A 24,069-nucleotide genomic window follows, 5' to 3' on the forward strand; every position below is an offset into this window, starting at 1 on the left:
TACACGTTGTATGTGAAAATGTCAGCATTTACAGAATCCATAGCGAAAAGATTTTACTCTCTTGGTGCATTCCTTCTGACTATATAGTTGCTGAATCTTACATTGCTATTCAATCTGTATTAATCTACTTAATTACAAAACAAAACAGCAAAATATGTAATTGCAATACCTAAATTGTATCTCTATTTCTTCAAAGAAAACAACAACAAAAAATTCCTTTCTTCATACTGCAATTACCGGTAATTTAACAAGCTTAGAAAAGGGTAAAATGACAATAATTATTCTGCTTTCAGCCTTCACAGAGGAAGACATTAATTTAATAGTTTCCAGTGCATGAGAATTCATATTTCTAATAACCAATCCTAGTGGCTGCCAGATGTAGTGAAGCGCACCCAATAACTGAATGAGAAACTGGCGAAGCTAAGCACAAAATTGGACAAAATGGCTCACCGAGCTCTGGGAAGAGGAACATGAGAAAGTCAAACGGAGCTGTGTATATTCAGTTTGACAATGTTTCCTTGTTGTAAATTCACATATAATTCGTACAATGTAACTCTAGATAAAACCTACAGCTTAGTTTGGGAATGCTAATAATACAGGGCATTACTGGATGTTATATTACAAAAAATGCCAGACTAATGGAATGTTGTGACACTGTTGAAAAAAAAAATGTTCTGAAAGTAGACAATGAACAAAATTCAGATTGTATTTATTCTCAGGATGATCCATAAAGGGATGAAATAGTTTTGGTGGAAATGGGTCTTCAGGTTTCCAACTTTTTCATGAGATAATGAGAAATCTAAATGAAATATGAAAGTGCATACAATTCTAAGAGAAATTCAAGTTTGTTTGATGAAAATTGGTTTTGAAATGGCTGAGATATAATTACGGTATTCAAAAAAACAAAGAGGTCCTAATAAAATGTGGGACCCACCTTTCATTAGGACCACTTTGTTTTACTTTCTTTTTATACCACAGTCATTTCAATACTGAAATGAAAGACAGAAATGTTTTCCAAAAAATGTGAAATTTCAAAATGTCATATCTTTCTTATATCTTATCCAATATTTGTCATTTTTGCATCATTTTGTAGGGAATATTTTTCTCATTCTTTCGAAGTTTATTACTTTTTTATCTTTTTTTTGGAGGGGGGGGGGAGGTGGATTTTTTTTTTCTTTGGAACAATTCCACTGGATATTCTAATGTAATTGGTGTCTTACTTGGCAGCGCTTTTTCTCTCATATTACCAATTAAGGAAAATAATTGCTGCTGTCATACATGCTGCAAGATATAATATCAATTAAGTAAACTGACCAAAGAAATGTGGAAGAAGTTTCATTAACATCACACATGAAAATGAGAGCAATATGGTATGACACTATATGTACTAAAATCATACTTCTACGATAATAGTACAAGGTGTAGGCCCCACTAAAAACTTAATCAAACAACCAAGTATGAATTGTATTAATATATGAATTTAAACTATTAAATTCTATATTAGAAACAGATGCACAAATTTGTTCTGTCTGTTATAATGTCAAACTTGTTGTATACCGTATAAAAATGTTCTTGATTGAAACACACACTTGATACTAATACCACCGTAAAGCATTATGAAGCCATGAAAAAAATATATAGATATATTATTGCGCTATAACTTATTGGAAGGGACAGTAGGGACAGTTTCCTATTCGATGCAATCAATGACGGCACTGGACAATCACGTGATTGTGCATGACATGCACAGCACAGCTAGCTTACAGGCGGATGCCATGGCATAGTTGTGTACGATACTCACTAATTTCAAATGCAGATTTTGGTCGTTCTTTCTCGAAATTTCAGTCTTGTGAGCCAGAAGGTCCTCATTCAGGTTCGCAACTTTCTGCTCGAGATCAGCCTTGGCATTGACGAGGTATTCCAGATGTTCCAGAATCGAAATAATCTTTAGAGTGGTTTATAGTCACCTCGTCTACAGCCACTTTGTCTATTTTCCAATTGGTCTACTGGCATATCGTCTATTACCGATTAGTCTAATACCCATTTGGTCTACAACTCGTTTTGTCCAGTACCCATATTGTCTAATAGTCACTTTGCCCACTACCCGTATTGTCTAATACCCAACTCGTCTAAGGAGCATTTCGTCTACAAAACAATTGATCTAATAGCCAAATCGTCTACACTCACAATGTCTATTTGCCATGTCGTCTAATATCTATTTTGTCTACTACTAGTTAGTCTACTCCCACCTCGTCTACAAGTCATTTAGTCTACATTCACTTTGTCTAGTTATCATATCGTCCAACCCTTAGTTTGTCCATACCCAATATGGTCTATACCCATCTGGTCTACTCCCAACTCGTCTACTCCCAATTGGTCTACTCCCAACTGGTCTACTCCCAACTGGTCTACTCCCAACTGGTCTACTCCCAATTGGTCTACTCTCTACTCGTCTACTCCCAATTGGTCTACTCCCAACTGGTCTACTCCCAATTGGTCTACTCTCTACTCGTCTACTCCCAATTGGTCTACTCCCAACTGGTCTACTCCCAATTGGTCTACTCTCTACTCGTCTACTCCCAACTGGTCTACTCCCAATTGGTCTACTCCCAACTCGTCTACTCCCAACTCGTCTCCTCCCAATTGGTCTACTCCCAGCAACTCGTCTACTCCCAATTGGTGTACTCCCAACTGATATAGTTTTACTCTCAACAATTTACCCAAACTGATCATTTCCATCTGGTCATGCTAATAATGAATATACCACTTTGTCTAGTGTCCAGTCCGTCTCACTGTCATGAACTATTCATATTAAACCTGCCCTTGATTAGCACAAAAATAAATATTACTATTAGACTATTCTAGTTGTTAATTATTCCGCACATGGGCAATTCCGCGAAAAATGTTACCTTTCCTAAAAATCATAAATCTGCAATAATTTGAAAAATATATGAGCTACAGGGACAAATTTAGTATCAAATGCTAGAGCTTGTCTAGTTCTTTCATTTGAGTGGTATTTTGATATAATTAAAGTGTATTTAGGCATTTTTTTCTTCAAAAAACCCATTTTGGGGCAAAATTTTTGATAATTTTTGTAAAAACGCACAATCTTTGACTCTCATCATTCCATATTCAGAAACACTTCAGCATTTGTTTCAAAGTAGTTCATGGTTAAGAATGAACCAAAAAACACTAATATTTGCCTTGTCTGAGATATGGACTGTGTTAAAGTATGAATATTGGGACTTTAAAAAGTGGACAAAGTTGTAATGTCCGTAACGCTAAAAATGTAATGTCCGTAACGCTACATTTGTGAACCTGTAGAGTAAATGCTGAATGTGTTGCACACCATTATCGATCTACAACTTTAACAGGACCTGAGCACTCATTTCAGAAGAAAATTCCTTTTACTTAATGCTCTGATTCACAAATTTCTCAACATATCCACATGGAGGTAAATAATCGTGTCCAAAAAATGTAATGTCCGTAACGGCAAACGTTTTGTATAATATCTACCAAATGATTTTTATTAACTGATCAAAACTCGGACTGTTGACATTTCAGGATGACTGGGTTAGAATAAACCATGAATGGATTAAGAATGATTACGCTGAGTTGTTGAAATAAGCCCACAAAGTCACCCAAAATTCTCTAAATGTAATGTCCGTAACGCTGGAATTGCCCACATGCTGAATATAAAGACATACTAATCAATGGTGAGACATGACTATCCAGTCTACATTCTGGCCGTAAAATAACTAAATAATGATAAACTAGCTCAGTTACAATCCTCCATCACAAACGAATTGTCAGTCATACGTAACAGAATTACATTTCGACCGACCACCCCAGTCCACCCGTACCTCCATGTAGTTTGCAGGCACAAACCCTTGTTGGTCGTAGAGGAGTCTGCGCCAAGACTACTATATGCACCACTTCGGCACTGTCCCATAGGCCCTGTGTTGTAGCTTCTCCCAACAACCTTTGAGTCCAGAAACACCTTTTCATGTTTATCAGGCAGAGCTTCATTCTGAGAGGATTGTCATGGTAACCGTGATTGACATGTCCTATGGGGGCCTGTCTGGCTAACCCCCACTGAGATAAAGGTCAACCTGAGTAGAAAGCCAGATGGTGGTTTGAACTGTTATGTAACACCTCGGAATGTACTTTCTAGAGCAAGAAATGCTCCATTCTGTCTGCAATGAGAGACCACCTCCTTGCATGAGGAACCAAGGAGGTACTAGGCAAGTACCTCCTTGGAGGAACCAAGGAACTATCCCAGCCATTCCCTTTCTGTTTATTAGGTGATCCGAGTATCCTCTCGGATCACCTTCTGTATCTGTACGGATTCTTTGTTCTTCTTCTTCTTCTTTCTTTATTTCTGGACAAAAGTTGTGTATCTACGTACTCAGAAAGTACTCAGAGTATCAACTTCAAACTCATACCATATATGTATCATGTCCCAAAGACGACAAATCTAATGTATCATTGTGATTGGTCGATCGTGACGTCACTATGACGTCATTATATGAAAACACATTTTCATGCATATATCATTAATGGAATGGAATATTTCAATGAAATTTACGTCACCTATATTTCAAGTCAAATGAATTCTGCTCATATTCTCAAAATTCATTTTTATCCCAAAACGCGCGCGTACGCGCGCGTTGAAATATTTGTATGCTCCAATTGAGCTCAAATTTTTTTTGCACACGTTTCATACCATTTGGAGCATTTTTTGAAAAATTGAAAAAATTGGACGGACGCGTACGCGCGCGCACATATTCGCACGCACAGCTAATATGCAATTGAAATTTCCACTTTTTTTACACAGATCGGATGCCTGAAATGTCAAGGAATATTTCTACCAAGTTTCAAGTCAATCCGACTCAATATGACGTCATACGGCCCCGTCAAAGTTGAAAATCCGCGCGCGCGTCAATGGCGATATACAGTGCAACAATGCCAAAAAACCGCCAATTTTAAATCCGAATTTACTCGCCAGGATGGACAATGACCCCCCATTTTCTTTACATATTTTGAAAGCTGATGAGTTGTACATGTCATTCCATGGGTTGGTGATGCTGGAAAAATGATTAAAAGATATCAAATTTCTTAATAAAATAAAAAGAGTAAATTTTCAAAATGACGTCATCAAATTACAAGTTCACTAGAGCGTATCTCACTTATCCTTGGCCAATTTACACCCAGATTTCAGTATGTTGTAGCTTATGAAATGTTCTTTCATTAATGTAAAAACAACATTTTGATTGGATGACGTCATCGCCTCGTAAAAATGGATTGAATGTATCCTTGTAGAATTTGACCAGTTTACGTGTTATCTCTATGGGAGAGCAGTTTTTCTGGCAGTGAAAATTGACATGACTCTCTTTTTCGAGCACTAGCTCACTTTTGCTTCGGTGAATTTTTCCCAGATTTTAGTATGTTGTAGCTGAGACTTTGGGCTATCGTAAGTGTGCCCTTCATTTTTTCATACGACGTCGGCATCACGTCGAAAAACTTGGTTGAAAATGGCACGTGGCTTCGATGCAGCGTCATTTTGCTTAATACACAGGGCCTATGGAGCATGAAATAGGTCATTGCATAGCGCATCCGACTCGTAATCCTAAGGTCCCTGGTTCGAGGCTCACCCCTGCCAATAGATGAACAACAACAATGGCTATCAATCCCATATTTTGCACATGTTTAGTTCATGTCACGTACATTATTTCATAAAATAACAACTACTTGATCAGACACCATCTTGGGTATGTAAATTAGGGTCAAAGGTCATAAATGTTTCATCCTGTATCTTGGTGAATACATGTCCTATCTTTCCCATATTTTGCACACACAAAGACCATGTAACAAGGATCATTTGATTGTCTTTATCGAGCACTAGCTCACTTACCCTTCGGTGAATTTCTCCCAGATTTTAATATGTTGTAGCTGAGACTTTGCGCTATCGTTCAATTGCCCTTCGTTTTTTCATACGAAGTCGGGATCACGATCAAAGACTTGGTTGAAATCAAAGCTTATCTTCTATGTATTGAGATATTTCTTTCTTTCTGCAACTTTCTTTGCAATAACTCAAGAAAAACACGCCCTATCACCCCCATATTTTGCACATGTTTAGTTCATGCCACGTACATTATTGCATAAAATAACAACTACTAGATCGGACAACATCTTGGGTATGTAAATTAGGGTCAAAGGTCATTAATGTTTCATCTTCTATCTTGGTGAATACCTGTCCTATCTTTCCCACATTTTGCACACGTATAGACGATGTCGCGAGAATCATTTCACAAAATAACCACTATTTCATCAGATGCAATCTTGGGAGTGCAAAGGTGGGTCAAAGGTCATATGTTCTTGTTGCTGTCTCTTCGTTATAATGTATACAAAATTTGGTACCAAACATGGCAGATATGACTCCCTTTGCTAAATGACAATGCAAACATAACACGGCCAATGTCTCTAAACACAGATGAAACTTGTATGGTCATGCCTATTGCGATCAGGACTCGAATCATTGATATAAAAAAATCGGATCACCTTAATTTGTCAGTGATGACAAATTACAATCTCTAGTTAATATTTGTTATTGCCATTTTTGTGCTATTTTGTGGCCTGTTTGATGTCTTTTGCTTTGATTTATTCACTGGTTTCGCCGTCCCTGATTCACCCGATACTTCGTCACTTGAATGACACTTTTTTACGTATAGTCGCGTTAAACGATCAGCCTTCTGTCAAGGATTATCTGTATTAAATTTTGAATATTTTACCCCTCCTTACCCGACCCTTCGTATATTAGGGCACCTAATCTCCGAAATGTCGGGTAACGCGACCACCCGACGCGAACGCGAACACCCGAAGGAACGAAGTAAGCCAGTTAATTCACCTATTTATGCATGGTGCCTGCTTATCATGCATTTCATCAAATTCGCCTTCTTGGAAGTTTGAGATAAATCTACTAAGGCTTATTCATCTCCAGTAATAGATTACTATACTTAATGATTTGGTGACTTTTCCCTTCAGGCCTACGTAATGTCTTGTCGTGCTATTGCTACTGCGTTGTACATGTACCAAAGCAAAATCTCAACGAAATAGTTTGCCAATAGGCCCATAGGAGCTGAGATATAAGATTAGCTAACCTGGATCAATCCATTCAAGTAAAAATCTGACACCAATGTCAAATTTATAAGTGTCATGCATTCAAACTGTTTTAGCTGAATTAGTCAATAAATATAGGCGTTCATGTATCTTACGAATAATGTGGATAATATTATAGAGCCTAATAACAAAGTTATGAATTTTTGAAGTTATAACTTGCTCTTTATCTAACTTTCCTCAAACGGTCACTGATATGTTTATTGTTCTAATAATGTTGCTGAATTCTCTCAATCCACATGTATTTCAATGTGAACTTGACTTTTACGATATCATCAAAATATTTTTTTGCGATTGTTTGATATTTCAATTAAGCAGTTTTATGTTGTCATAAAGCCATGACCCTGATAACTGTAGTATTATATATGTTGTAATGCTTTTGGCTAATTTGGGGAGTAACAGAAAAGAGATTAGATATGTTTTGATGATATCGTAAAAGTAAGTACTGCGCAAGTTCACGTTGAAATCATGTGGATTGAGAGAATTTAGCAACATCATTAGAACATATCAGTGACAGTTTGAGCAAAATTAGAAAAAGAAAAAGTTATGAATTTTTGAAGTTTCTATAGCCAGGTCAAAATATCAAGGTCCCACACATAATGTGGGCTACATTGCCAAGGAATATACGCCCATTTTTTTTTAATTTTTTAACAGAGAATATTACAGTTTAAAGAACAATAGCCTACCTATATACATTTCTTTCAAAATAACAACAGAAGTTCATTGAAATGTAAACAAACAAGCAAAAATGTGTTGCTCAGAAAATAATAAGAATGTACCACAGAGGACTGGCAGCAACAATACATGCAATACAGACTAGAACTATCACTAAATGTGATTAATACCCCATGGACCTCAAACTGAGGGAGTTAGCTCAATACACAATGTTTCTGTATGCTTTTTATCAGAAATAAAAAGTTGCTACCATGGCAATGCGTTATTTAACATTGACAAAGATGTGTTTTTCAATATGCATATCTAAAATCTATAATGGTTTACCAAAATGTGCTAAATCTAAAGCTATAACAACATTCTCAAAACTGAGGAAAATAGCGTAAGCAATAATGTTTTTGTTTGATTGATTTTTATTCAAAAAGTTAATTATTTCTGTGGCAAATACTGTCTGTCCCTGACGAAAGAAGTGAATATTTTTTAATGAAAAATGCCGTTACAATGGCAACACGGATTTTCCATACTCCAAAAATTGAATTTAAGTATCAACATGCTATATAGTGGTCACATGTACCGAATATCAAGTCAAATGTTCAAAGACTGAGGGAGTAAGCTCTATTATATATATATATATATATATATATATATATATATATATATAATTATATATAATCATTATAATATAGAAAAAGGATGTTGCCATGGGAACGCATTGTTTGATATTGACGAAAGAAATACTTTGAGCAATTGAATTTGTATTGGTATTATGTGTCAAATCTCAAGTCAAATCCTACAAACTGCTGGGTTTAGCTATTAAAAATCAACTAACAATTTGTATGATGTTTAATTTTAAAAAAATGCTGTTATCACGTCAATACATTGACCAGCAATGACAAGAGATGAAGTTTGCATGTCTTCACTTTACAGTAGCGGCCACATATATGCGACATTTCAATTCCAATGCTCAATAAGTGAGGGAGTTAGATCAATCCACATAATTCTGTAATTGTAAGATAATACTCATGTCATGGCAACAGACAGACTGAAAACCACACACACACACACACACACACACAACTGTCTTGCTAAAATGAAATAGTAGGCCCTATTAACATGCAAGAGTGATCATTATAGTCTCTCAACTTGCAAATCAATTGTTCAAAAAGTGAGCAGTTTGTTCCACAAAATTTTGTATGTTTTTTTAATGAAAATGCTGCTACCATGGCAAACACTTTTGACAATGACAAAAGCTAAAATTCTACAATGGCGGCCTCAATGTCATGTGCCAAATTTCAAGTCTAGTGCTCAAAAATCGAGGGAGATACAAAGTGTAGGTCAGTTCATGTGATTTTGTATTTATCCATAAAAATATTGTTTAATGGAAAGAGGCATATTGAAAATTCTATATGTATCATATCTAAGTGTTGTGAAAAATAACATTAGGCCTACTATAGAGTGGTCATAATTCCCAAATTGCAACTCAAATCCAAAAATACAAATGAGCAAAAAGTTTGATCCACAAAATTGTAAATGATTCAAAAAAATATGAATGATGTTGTAAATCATGGCAAAACATTGGACGACAGTGACAAATATTACGTTGTTGCCAACATACTGCAGGTTCATTTCCAAAAAGCACTTAATTAGATTATTACAGCTATGACACAGTAGATTCAACTCATTTTGAGTGAACACATAACAACTAAGTATTAGCTCTTTCAGTGTTTTGCAATTAATAAAGATGGAAAAAAAATTGATGGCAACCAGCAAATGATTTTAACTAGTATAGAATAGAGAATTGCAATCAATTGCAAGTTATGATCAACTGCAGCATCCAGGAGATTTTACATTGATATCTATCAGTATCACAAGTTTTAAAAGACGTATGGATACATACATTCAATCTGGAAATGTATTGTTTTATCAGACCAATGAATAGGGAGGAATTTACAGTGAATTTGAAACACTGTCGGAACTTACTAGGAGAGAGATCAAACTAGGGAGAGAAGTTATACCGAAGACCATCTCTGACTCCACTTATTAAAAATTCCTCCTGGAAGTAGAAAACCTCTTGGAAGTAAAATGTTTTTCTGGGTCTGGTTCCTGCATAGGCACAAGAACTGTTCTTTGCTTTTCAACATTGATTCTTGGCACATGCAGACTCCTATTACGACCAACAAGGGTTTGTGCCTGCAAACTAACCTCCATGCGCGTGCATGCATGCATGCAGCGATCTTGGCGGGATGCGATTTTTTTTTTCCGTAACCCTAACGCGTCGAAATTGCCAATTGTGTCACTTGAGCAAAGACTATCAGTGTCCTGGCTGGTTTTTGTACGCATGCGCGTGGACTTCATTAGGTTCCTCGCGAAACGTGTATTGAGTACATTGCAGGCTAGTAAATTATTCATCTCAGTAGTAGCTATATATTGTACATGAATCATATTTTTGTGCATATGTTTCAACCTTTTTTTGTGCATTTAACCGTTTACATACATCAGTACGTGGCAGACAGAATAAAGAATACTGATAATGTACTTCTAAAGTGTTCATTTTCATTTTTACCATACTTATGATTGTGTATCAAAGTTGAATGGATGGAGTGTTGAAGTTTGGACATATAAATGCTGCATGATTGCTGCTGATATAAATTACACATCCACCACAAAAATAACACAGCAATTTTTCACACTGTGACATTATCTTTTTTCCTAAAAAAGTGTCATAATTAGAACATAAAAATTTAAAATTCAAATGGGGCACCAAGAGTGTTCAACCTATTTCACTGGGAAAAAAGAAGCTGGATGAAGTAGACTTAAATAACAAAAAAAAAAAACTATAACTAGTAGTAGACCAGTTGGGAGTAGACTAGTTGGTAGTAGACGAGTTGGCAGTAGACGAGTTGGGTGTAGACCAGTTGGGTGTAGACTAGTTGGGAGTAGACGAGTTGGGAGTAGACCAATTGGGAGTAGACTAGTTGGGAGTAGACCAATTGGGAGTAGACGAGTTGGGTGTAGACGAGTTGGGAGTAGACCAACTGGGAGTAGACGAGTTGGGAGTAGACCAATTGGGTGTAGACCAGTTGGGAGTAGACTGACCGGTTATTAGACTAATTGACTATTAGACAAGGTGGTTGTAGACTAATTGGCTATTAGACAAAATGAACTGTAGACTATTTTATTCACAGACCTAATGATTAATAGACGAAATGGTCAATAGACATAATGGGTGTTAGACGAAATGTGACTTAGACAAATTGGACATTAGATGAAATGGCTAGTAGACGAAATGACAATTAGACTAATTGGCATATAGACAAAATGTGACCGTGCACCTCAAAACGAACATAAAGTCGCACACACTGATTTTGCGTGAGGACTGAAAATAAGTGAAATGGGTCAACCTAGCCGAACTTGACTTTTTCATATTTTCTGAAAGAGCGGGTCTTCTTTTACATTATGCTAAAATTTGGTATCATAAAACGGGCAGGAAAGTGTGTTTTTTTAGCAGTTTATCTCGAACATTTTTGGCAGAATAGTGTGATTATATGCGTCTTTCGAAGCCCTTTTTCATTTCTGAAAAACCTTGTCCACACTCTTCACTTTCAACTCTAATAACTTTTGAAAAAACAGTGCCACTGCTTTAAAAGTTGGCATTAATTATGGACAGAATGTGTTAATGAGGCATGCTTAATTTCAATTTAATATGATAATCCCTTCATTGTTGTTACTCGGGTGGTTTACTTCCTGTTTTTTGTCCCATTCATCGCACAGCCAGCACGGTTTGGTAAAGATTAAGCGCTTGAATAGACACTGTACTTCAGAGCCTCTTTTCTCAGTTCACACTTTTCCTGAGTTTGTGCTTTCTTTCCAATATTTAGATAGGTTAGGAGAGTCCATTTGATTTGAGTTATACATCATTTTAAAGCTTAAAGTCTTGTCTTTCAGAATATGGTCTTAACTAAAAATTCATGTCTGGCGACTTTTTGTTTGTTTTGAGGTGCACTGTCACAAATGGTTGGTAGACGAGTTGGTAGTAGACGAAGTGAGTTTAGACGAGATGGCATTAGACTAGGTGGACAGTGGACAGGGTGGGTGTAGACGAGGTGCCAATTTACCTTTAGGGTGACACTGCTGGCGCTTTCCTCCCCGGACACTTCCATTAGCCGCTGACACTCCTTCCCGGCGTCTGCGGTGAGCTCGTACACCTGCAGGGCGGTGATTTCCACCGGCACCGGAGCGGTGTTGTTGTTATCCAAAATCTCCTCCGTCATGCTGGTAGTTTTAGCCGAACGTTCACCAATCGACAGTAATTCCCATGATATCAGACGTCAAGAGCAAGAATTACGCGCTTGTTGAGACACTTCATCGGTCAAGTTGCCATTTTGAACATTATTCAAGAAAGTTTAACTCACTTCAAAATTAGTTGAATCTCTCACCCAAACTATGTCGTGCCTTGCAGAGAACTTCTGGCGCAATTGCACAGCGAGACATCACAGTGCAATAGCATTGCGGGATGCAGAACATATCGTAAACGATACCACTGGTAGTGGTAGGCACTGGCCGTAGCTCCTACCACGATAGAAGGTCGTAGGGGTGTGTGTGTGCAGGGAGGTGAGACAAAACCTCCCTGGTGTGTGTGAGTGTGCACACAGTTCTTTATGTGTGTTTACATACGTGTGCAGTGAGGCGTTCAACACACACGCTCCGCTCCACCCCTCCAACAAAACTGCTTGACCTTTAGAAATCAATAATAGGGGCCTATATACATGTAGATATTGAGGAAGACGACTTTCATATTGGTTCAAGTCAGATTTGTGAGCCAAACAAACAAATCGAGAGGAATCTATCATTTTCAATTTTTCTCGGAAGGGAGAGGAAATGAGTAAGAAAAGAGGAAGATTGAGGTACAATGTTTACAATGTAAAGCGGGACAGCCTTGACGACACTCTAAGATGCTCTGACTTTTCCTTCCTTTGATATTAATATAATTGTATCCATGTTTTGTTGAAGCTTACGTGATTCAAAGTTCCTTAAAATAATACGTACTCATGAGAGCGTTATGTATATTGGTTTGTATTACTTCATGTGGAAATAAAATCACTTGAATTGCATTGAAGCATTGCTCCGAAATTGTGGAATAATTCAACTTTCAACTTTATTTTCACCTCCATCAAAATGAACAAAGAAATTTATGTACATTGCATATACACGGGATATTTGTGATACAGAACAAAACTTGAAAAGGTACATAAGAAAATTATGAAAATGAAAAGTAGATGTGATTACATCTTTGTTAAATACATAAAGCGTATAATACAAGTCAACTAAGGATGAGGATGGAAGTGGAGGGTCCCATTAAGAAGCAAAGCTTGTACGATATGGGACCCTCAGAAAAATACACAAAACATCAATATAAAACACAATAAACGAACCGATGTCAACTGACATCAAAATGATTGGGAAGAGGAAAAAGAGAGAAAAGGAAAGAAAAAAAAAGAGGAAAAAAAGAGAGGAAAAAAAGGGAACTACAGCATGTGCCATCGTGGACGCAAGCAATCTGGATTTCATAATGTAAAATAAGTGATAAAATACAAGCTGGATTGAATGTAATGCAAAACATTTTTTATACGTAGTTATGTTGGTAAGAATGCAGGAGAAAAAAAAACCACATCGTTATATTTAGAACACAGACAGGGACATAGTTTAATAGGAGGACTTATGTAAAAAAGAATGATGACTTGACTGAGATGATAAAGGGAAACTAACTCTGTTGGATGTTGTAAAGTTTCAATAAAAATGATTTTAATTTATTCTTAAAGGAATTCAGAGATTGAGCAGTAGTAATGTTACTGGGAAGTGAATTCCAGTACTTTGGCCCGTCGTAAATAAATGTGTTTTGAGCCAACAAAGTTCTAAGAAATGGCAAATGGAAATCATTTGATCGCCGTGTTGGATAATTATGAATGGATTGATTTCTTTGAAACATTGTTTCAAATATATTTGGGAGATTATTTTTATTATAATTATACATAAATTGTCCTAGATTAAACAAATACAAATCATTAATTTTCAATATTTTATGCTCATAAAATAGTGGGTCAGTATGGGACAAAAATGCAGTATGACATATAACACGGAGTGATTTCTTTTGCAATAATAGTAATTTATCTAAGAATGTTTTATATGTATTTCCCCACGCGAGAATACCGTAACTTAAATATGGCAATATTAAGGATGAATATAATACGAGCAGGGACGACAAAGGAAAACAAAACTTAAGCTTATTAATTATACCAATATTACGTGAAATATTTTTACATATACTGTCAATATGAAATTTCCAGGACAGCTTATTGTCAACTGTTACTCCAAGAAATTTTATATGGGAAACATTTTCGAGTGGAGTACCATCTAAAACAATATCAACAGGTAATGCCTCAGTAGAATTACTAAAGAGCATATATTTTGTTTTTTGAAGGTTAAGAGATAGCTTATTTGCTTTTATCCACTGGGCAACATTTTCTCATTCTAAATTTATTGTATTAACAAGGGTAAAAAGATTATTGTGTGAAAAAAATAGATTTGAGTCGTCTGCAAAAAGAATACAAGAAAGAACATCTGATGATCTACAAAAATCATTTATGTAAACAGTAAACAACAGTGGACCTAATAAACTTCCCTGTGGCACCCCACATTTAATATTTAATATTTGTGAATTACAACCATTTAAAGAAACATATTGTTTCCTGTTCATGAGGTAGCTCCTGAACCACTCCAAGGCCTTCCCACGCACTCCATAATGGTGTAATTTGTTAAGTAAAATATCATGATTGATGGTGTCGAAGGCCTTGGAGAAGTCCAGGAACAAACCTATCAAATGAGAAGATTTATCGATAGCATGTGCCACTTTTTCTATAAAACTCAATAATGCATGTGTGGTGCTATGTTTCTCCCTAAATCCAAACTGAGAATTCGTAAATATATTATTAAATTTAAAGAAATTAATAGTTCTTTTATAGATAATTTTTTCAAGAATTTTTGACAATGCACTTAACAAAGAAATTGGTCGGTAATTATTTACATCTAATTTGTCACCTTTTTTAAACAAGGGGATGACTTTTGCTATTTTCATACTTTCGGGGAAGGTGCCATTAAAAAGGGATAGATTAAATATATGAGCTAAGGGATCCGCAATTGACGATATTACCCCCTTTAAAAGAAAATTGCTGATGTCATCGTGTCCAGCACTTTTTTTGGAACTGAAATCAGAGACAATATTAATTATCTCCTGAGTGTATGTTGGATTAAAAAATATTGAACTAGAATTTGGGGGACCCAAAAATTCGGAAAAATGTTTTGTGGAGGGAGGAATATTACTTGCCAGGCTTTCCCCAATTGAAGAAAAATGGTTATTCAAAATATCACAAATTTGTTGTGAATCTTCAACAATTTCACCATCAAATCTAATTTTTGTAATATTTGACTTAACATTTGATATATTCATGGCTTGCTTTAAAACTTTCCATGTATTTTGCATATGTAACCCCGGGTTACAAGGTCTGTGATGAAGACCACAGAGTTTGGAGTCTTCAACCTCAGTGTATACATACACAACCCCTTCCTCTCATATACACATGCCCTCTCGTGCATTGTCCTCCAGTCCCTACTTCCGTCCTTATCTTTCTTTTCCCCTCTCTCCTTTTACACGGGGATGCAGACCCCTAATGTACATAAGTCTCTACTCATCTCGTATTCGTCTTTCCCCTACCAACATCGGTACTGTCAAAATTTTGGGAGATAAAGATAGAGTTCCCATAGTGCCACGTTCTCTTGCCCCCTTGGACGTTGGAGAGAGTGGATGTAATAAGGCGTGGTGCTGGCTCCTTTCAAGGTGAGACCACTATTATGCCAGTTTTACATGTCATAAACCTTATGGCGATTACTGTAATTTCAGTTTACATGCAAAGTGAAGGTATAATAGACTGATAACCTTACTCTTTGTAAAGGAAAGTTAGGATGTTCAATTGATGGAACATTTCACACAATGACTCAAGCAAGGCTGTCAGTTCGCAACCTCTATATCTATGTATATGTGTGTGAGATGAAGTGTGAGGTTTATAGTGTAGTTTGAACAATACCTGTGGTATGCACGCATGTTGATGAATGTATATTTGTTAGACTTTCTACACCATGCTATATGAAAATCATATAGATTTGAACTCTGCCATGCAGACGATTTATCAGTTCAAGCTAAATCATGTGCTTTGTAATGGCTGAAGATAATCAAAACCTTTAGTGTCTGAATAGTACAGGCTAAAGTTTGTTGTACTTGTAGGCTAGGGCGTGAGAGAGAGAGAGAGAGAGAGAGAGAGAGAGAGCCAGCCTCTGCGGAGAGAAAGGACTTGATTGTTTTAGTGCTTGGCTCATACGTAGGCTTCATCCCGATTTTAGGGCAAAGCTGATAGGAACTGTGTTTGTAGTATACATTGGAAGTGAAATACAGTGCAGGCTGAATAGGTATATAATATACTCGTATGTTATACTATCTACTTGTAGTCAATCATTCCCTGCTGAGAGTAGCTGTCCACTACCATTCTATTATAATTGTTTGTTGCATTATTCTTGTGTAGAAACGGTAAAGTAGGAGAACAAGTGTTGGATTTTCCATACACTGTAGTGTGTAGTTTAAGTGTTCTGATTGATACAATAGTGGGTAAGTGTGATAATAATGATTAGAATAGAATTGAGAGTGAGTGACATTTGAGGTAAATAGTCATAGCTAGATACTTCTGTTTTAGTAATGTTCTTTAAGAAGAAATGCGATTATATTTGAGGTTGACAAGGCTGACAAATGTAGAAGTCATAATACCATATATTTTCATAGGATGAAGTATTTCACAGCTGAATGGGTAATCACATTAATTTGGTTACATAAGTGGGAAAAAGAGAATATGTCCCATAATACCCGTAATGATAATTATATCTAGAGTGATGATATTTCATGTAATGCATGAAAGTGTTTATGCATTTTCAATGTTTTTATGTTCGGCTTTGATGATACATGTAGTTCAACCTTATGTTTAATACAGATGAGTTTTATTTCAATATTCAATCCTCATGGTTTATTTGATTGCTTTGAGCTGACAAAATAATATTGTTGTACAGTCAGTATAAACTTATTTGATTGATAAGTGCACGTAACAATTACTTGGTTAAGAAGTTTAGCAAATTATTCACAAACACGCTGTATGTATTAGACCTTTTATTTAGTGCATTTGTGTATGTTGTATATGCACCTCCTTTCAAGGTACCTCCTTTCAAGGGTTCTCTTCATGGATTCATCTCCTCGATAGTCTACACGCGAGACCTCAGTGACAGTAACGCGAAATTTGGATCTTCTTTGGATGTGACCCCCCCCCCCCCCCTGATTTTGTTTAACGTTGTTGAAGGACGCTCTGCTGTTAAACCAAAGTAGCAGTTATTTCCCCATGAAACAACGCTGTTAATAGTTCTCTGATAGCCTTTGGAGGATATTTGAAGAATATTTATTGATGCCTTCATCATTGTACCTCATGTAAATTATATGTGTCAAAGATATTGGTGCTCCAGCCAATAGTAATCTATGATTAAAAGGAGGAACATCCACACGTGTAAACATAACCGTTGAATTGTACATTGTATTTATTTACATTGTGCTAAGAGAGCGAACCTGGTGTTACAAATGGCGACCCTGCCAGGACCTGCTCTCGATTAGATTTGTGTTATGTGAATTGTCACAATCTATATACGATTTACACATTGTTTTGATGTTTGTTATTTGATTATTCGTAAAGGAGCCAGCACCAGTGCAGGTTAATGATATAGTGTTGTATTGCAAAGAAAGTACATCACATTAAGGAGGTATTTACATGTATTTTGCATATGTGCGCAATTTACCGAGCAAGTCAAAGCGACCTCCTCTGAAGATAAACAGGTGATATTCTGTAGTTGTACGGAGTATATGTTCTCACAATTTTGTACTGATTTCTATTACATTGAATTTCATCGTGATAGACTATGGCCGACTTTAAATCAAACCTTCTTGCCCCTGCTAAGGCTTTGTGTAAGAAGGAAGATATAGCCCTTGATATGGCATTATTACTCATTGGGGAAGAGGTAGATGGTGTGACCACAGGTGAACTAATAGTTGCCTTGTCTGAGGTGGTAGATTGTGTTCGGAGTGGCATGGTTTTGGAGCGTCAGTCTCACATCCAGTCTCCCTCTGTAGCAATCCTCGTGGAATTGGAAATCAAGTCCTCCAAAGTGATGATGCGGGACCAAAACATTCACGTGAACATACATGGGGTACCTAGACCGTTTTTCTTGGCACTACTCTCTGATGTGGCCGGACCTTCATCAAGACGAGTGACACTTGCTGAAGCCAAGAGGAACTTGAGGATGGCAGATCCTGCCCCATTGCAGCCTCCCTCATCTTCAAATTACAGATCCGCCTTACCACAATCGAGTCAGAGGCATCAACATGCCTTTCCGTACGAACATCAACCGGCAACTCAATGTTTACCCATGAGTATCCCTGCTACGTACAGGAAACTGCGACCTTTCTCTGGATCTCCGTCAGCCAAGGACGAAGATCCCTTCGATGTCTGGGTGGATCAGGCAGAGGGTCAGCTGGAAGAGTGGGCAGCTGCCGGCATTGGAGAAGTGGAGAAGAGAAGGAGGATAAGTGAAGCTCTCAGACCACCTGCTTCGACCATAGTGAGGGACCTGAAGCTCTATAACGTTCACGCTTCGGCTGGAGACTATGTTTCTGCTCTAGACGCTGCTTTTGGCACTACTGAGAGTGGAGAGGAAATCCTGCTGAAATTCCACGATACCACCCAACAGGAGCGTGAGAAGCCTTCAGATTTCTTAATGAGGGTTAATGTTGTACTCCGTCGTGCCATCCGAAAGGGAGGAGCAGAGCCGGAGAGAGCAGACTACCTGAGACTCCAGAAATTCATCAGGGCCGTTCACGATGAGATGCTTCTCATAAGCCTTAGGTTGAGGGACTATCTGCCAAACCCGCCCTCCTTCATAGATCTACTCAGCCGAGTGAGGAGATATGAGGAGGAGGCCTCCCAAAAGAGGCAGAGAACACCCACCAGGGGTAGGAGCCTGCAGGCCCTCGCCGAGCCATCTACAGGTGTCATGGAAGCTCGCTTGGCAAGATTGGAAGAGCAGATGGCTGCGGTGAAACTGCCGAACATCGCCATGTATAACGCCCACCAAACACCCCAAGCTGCAACCAAACTCCCTGACTTCTGCTACAAGTGTGGTCAAGATGGACACTTCCGCAGAAATTGTCCCAACCCTCCCGACTTAGCAGCAGTGAACCAGAAGTTGTTGAAACATATCAATCAGCTGCAGGGAAACGAGCAAGGGCGCCGGAGTCGGAGCAATCAGGGGCCCGGATCATCTCAAGCTCCCCAGACCTTCTCCCAGCAGCAGTAAACGAACTTCATCCAGATACAGAAAGCAAGAGTCAAGGAGACGTTCCTGATGGTTTGGTGGGGGAGAGAACCACATACCCCTGCCTCATCGATGGTCAGCCCTCAAAGTGTCTCTTGGACAGTGGCTCCCAAGTCACCCTACTCTCTGAAGGACTTAGCAAGAAGCTAGGCAAAGAGATTCTGCCATTGGAAGACCTCATCCTATGGCATGGTGGGGGAGGTCACATACCATATATTGGATACACACATATCGAGCTCGGTTTTGACCCATCATTCTCAGGGACGTCCAAATGTGTTCATACCTTGGCACTTGTCATCCCAGACAATCCAAACACTGCTATCCATCCTGTGGTGGTAGGCACAAATTCTGGAATCTTCGAATCGTTACACCAAGCCTGTCAAGTAGAGAAAGAGGGTGAAGTCAGCGCAGTCTGTGCGGCAATCTACCAAAGAATGCCTGCTGAGACTAGAACGGATGTCAAGCAGTTACCGATCCAGTGGGGACCCATCCCACAGGTGGAAAAGGATCGTCTGCTTGACAAACTTCAGGAAAGGTCCCGTGTTTTCTGTCTCTCTGACCAGGATTATGGAGTGACGAGTAGAATAGAGCACCGGATTAGACTGACAGATGAGACCCCCTTTCGAGAGCGTTCGAGGAGAGTATCTCCCTCCGACTTGGCGGATCTGCGGGCCCACCTGCAGGAGCTCTCCCAAGCAGGGATCATAACGGATTCGAAGAGCCCCTATGCCTCTCCAATCGTCCTCGTCAGGAAAAAGAACGGGAGTCTCCGTCTTTGTGTGGACTATCGCACATTGAACTCTCGAACTGTTCCTGACCAATATGCTGTCCCCTTGATCCAGGAAGCAATTGATGCCCTCAATGGAAACCAATGGTTTTCTGTGATAGACCTGAAGTCGGGGTATTATCAGATCCCTATGGCCGACTGCGACAAAGAGAAGACGGCGTTCATTTGTCCAGTAGGATTCTTTCAGTTCGAAAGAATGCCCCAAGGAGTGAAAGGAGCCCCCGCTACCTTTCAGCGGTTGATGGAACAATGTATGTCGGGTCTCCATATGTCCGAAGTTTTGGTTTATATGGATGACATCATTGTCTTCGGGAAAACTCTGGAGGAAATGGAAGAACGCCTTCTCCGTGTTCTCGACCGTCTACAGGAGTATGGTCTCAAGATTTCCCCTGAGAAGTGTCAGCTGTGCTGCACTTCTGTGAGGTATCTTGGGCACATAGTTTCTGGTGAAGGTGTGAGGACAGACCCAAGCAAGACAGAAGTGCTTCGAGACTGGCCTGCTCCCAAGACTGTGAAAGAACTGCGCTCTTTCCTGGGATTCACCGGATACTACCGGAGATTCGTGAAGGGGTATTCGAAGATTGCCCGACCTCTTCATGAACTGACTGCAGGCACATCACAAAAGGGACACATGAAGGAAGCTGGGAGACCCAAACCTTCAGCAAACATCAGTGAGAAGTGGACTCCAGAGTGTTCTAGGGCCTTCAAACACCTGAAGGATGCCCTAACCACTGCACCTGTATTGGCATTTGCGGACCTACAAAAGCCGTTTGTCCTCCAACTCGATGCCAGCCGAGACGGGTTAGGTGCAGTTCTGTGCCAGGACCACGACGGACACCTGCGTCCTGTAGCGTATGCCAGTAGGGGCCTCTCCAAGTCAGAGCGAAATTACCCAGCCCACAAGCTGGAGTTCTTAGCGCTGAAGTGGGCGGTTGCTGAACGTTTCAAGGACTACTTGTATCTTGCCAAGGACACCGCAGTTTTCACTGACAACAACCCTCTCACCTATGTTCTGAGCAAAGCTAAACTAGATGCAACAGGCCACCGATGGGTGTCAGAACTAGCAAATTATGACATAACCATCCACTACCGTCCCGGCCGAGTAAACACCAATGCCGACGTACTCTCCCGACTGCCCAAGGTTAGAGGTGCAGAGGACTTCACAGACCTCAGCTACCTGGAAGCCCGGCTGAGAAATGAGGTGGTAGAACCGGACCAACAGATCGGTCTTGAATCTACAAATGCCGTCTTGATGTCTGTGTCTAGCAAGGAGGACACACCTTCTGCACATCTAACTTCTAGTCCATTGATAACCTGCCTTTCTATACGTGCCGAAGCCATTCCCGACGATTATGAGTTCCCACATATCAGTAATATGTCCAGCCCAACCAACTGGAAGAGTGCCCAGAATACTGACTTAACCATCAAGAAGGCTACATCTTGGGTTCTGGCTGGTCGAAAGCCAAATGGACGCACCCTGAAGACGCCAGAGGAACGCATCCTGGCACGAGAGTTTCCCAAGCTGAAACTCATCGAGGGCGTACTTCACAGGATGCTAAAGGACCAAGATGGCGAGCCAGTTTACCAGCTAGTGCTTCCGGAATCTCACAGGAAGGATGCACTCCGCAGACTTCATGATGAACATGGACACTTGGGCACTGACAAGACTTCCTCCCTCATTCGGGCTAGGTTTTACTGGCCCAAGATGGCCCAAGACATTGAGAAATGGATAGGGAACTGTAGAAGATGCCTCGCCCGCAAGACCCTTCCGACTAGGAGTGCACCACTCCACAGCATCCAGACAACTCAACCGATGGAGCTGGTCTGTATGGATTTTCTTGGTTTGGAGATGGATGGAAAGGGATTCAAGTCCATTCTAGTCGTAACTGACCATTTTACGAGATACGCACAGGCATTTCCCACAAAAGATCAATCCGCTCGCACTGTCGCGAAAACTCTGTGGGAGAAGTACTTTGTGCATTACGGCCTACCTCAACGGTTACACTCCGATCAGGGCCGAGAGTTTGAGGGCAAGGTCATAAAGGAGCTTACTCAACTTCTTGGCATCAAGAAATCCCACACTACACCCTACCATCCCCAAGGAGACCCCCAACCTGAACGGTTCAACCGTACCCTTCTCAACATGTTGGGCACCCTAACAGATGAACAAAAGGTAAACTGGAGCCAACACGTAGCAAGCCTGGTTCACGCTTACAATGCTACGAAGTCAGCGAGCACAGGGTACAGTCCTTACCTGCTCATGTTCGGCAGGGAGGCAAGACTCCCAATCGACGTAACGTTCAACACACGTCCAGATGGGACAACTGCCCTCGACCACGTGAAGTACGTCTCAAAGTTGAAAGCTGGTCTTCACCGAGCATACCGAGCAGCGAAGGAGGCTTCGGAGAAAGCAGCAGCCACCAATAAGCGACGCTATGATCTGAAAGTTCGTGGTGGAGAACTTCAGAATGGTGATAAGGTGCTCATGCGAAATGTAGGATTGAAAGGTCCACACAAACTGGCGAATCGATGGAAATCTGATTCGTATGTTGTGGTGGGACGCAGAAATCCGTCCCTGCCCGTATATGATGTCCAGCCAGAAGCCGGTGGTAGAACTCTAACGCTGCACCGCAACTTGCTTCTCCCTATTGGGTCAACAGATGTGTCCAATGATGAGCACCCACCTGTCCTCTCTCCCAGGACTTCAACCACTAGACGCCCCAGAGCGAGGGGGCGGCGAGTTAATAGAAGCCCGCAACCAACCACAGCCCCACCATCGAGTGAATCTGAGAGCGATGGATGGCTCATACCTCCTTTGCCATCACACCGTCGTTTCGACCAGACGATCCCCAATCAGCAATCCCGTGGTCAGCAAAGAACAGGTCAAGCCGAGCATGTTCAGGCTCAAGCCTCTGGAGACACCCCTCAGGAGGGAGATGTCACTGAAAATCGAGCCCTTGACCCCACTGCAGGGCGACAACACCCCGAGGCAGGAATTTCCATGACTTCTGAAGAGATTTCAGGACAGGATGTTCCCATGGCAAACGACTCTCCAGAAGAAGTCCAGAGCCCTTCCCCTCTCGATGTCCAAAGTCCAACATGCGAGCTGCCTGAAGAAATTGATTCACCAGGCGAGACACCTGCCGTTGGAGATACCAACGTTCCTGAGACTACTGACATTATTGACACTCCTATCGACCCTGATAGAGCTGATTCCCCAGCTTTAAATGGCGTTCCCGAAAATCCGCACTCCCCTACTCCAGACCCAGCTGGTGAAGGCAGAAACATCGCCACTAATGAGGAAACTGCAAACCACAACGAGGTTGCTCAGGGAGTTGGTGGTGAGACTGGCAATCCCTCACCGTCGTCTTCTGGGCATACACATTTGAGAAGGTCGTCCAGACAGAGTGTGGCACCTGAACGACTAAACTATTTTGGACGAGGTCAACCACTGAACTGTTCGGTTACGACCAGCCCAAAACGTGAAGGGTTATTTACTGCATTAAGACAAAGACTGTTAGGCTATTGATTCGAGCTAGATTGCTAATCATGTATTGAAATATGTTTAAGTGAGTTATATTATGCCCCTTTTCTTCCACCGGGACGGTGCGAGATTTGGTGGGGGAGAGTGTAACCCCGGGTTACAAGGTCTGTGATGAAGACCACAGAGTTTGGAGTCTTCAACCTCAGTGTATACATACACAACCCCTTCCTCTCATATACACATGCCCTCTCGTGCATTGTCCTCCAGTCCCTACTTCCGTCCTTATCTTTCTTTTCCCCTCTCTCCTTTTACACGGGGATGCAGACCCCTAATGTACATAAGTCTCTACTCATCTCGTATTCGTCTTTCCCCTACCAACATCGGTACTGCCAAAATTTTGGGAGATAAAGATAGAGTTCCCATAGTGCCACGTTCTCTTGCC

General features: G+C 40.0%; 1 protein-coding gene across 1 annotated transcript in view; it reads right to left on the bottom strand.

Moving 5' to 3' along the window:
* The window catches only part of LOC139713239 (RILP-like protein 1), a 36,255-nt gene extending 24,033 nt beyond the window's left edge, over window positions 1–12,222 (bottom strand). Inside the window, exons 1-2 of the mRNA XM_071624984.1 lie at window positions 11,964–12,222; window positions 1,802–1,945 (exon numbers count right to left, since the gene is read on the bottom strand). Of these exons, the coding sequence (XP_071481085.1) occupies window positions 1,802–1,945; window positions 11,964–12,119 (300 nt within the window). The 5' untranslated portion in view covers window positions 12,120–12,222. The remainder of the gene's footprint in view (window positions 1–1,801; window positions 1,946–11,963) is intronic.
* Window positions 12,223–24,069: the final 11,847 nt, after the last annotated feature.

This window comes from Diadema antillarum, unplaced genomic scaffold (genome assembly GCF_040938485.1).
Source record: "Diadema antillarum isolate AM-2024a unplaced genomic scaffold, OU_Dant_1.0 seq00001930_RagTag, whole genome shotgun sequence".
NCBI lineage: Eukaryota > Metazoa > Echinodermata > Echinoidea > Diadematoida > Diadematidae > Diadema > Diadema antillarum.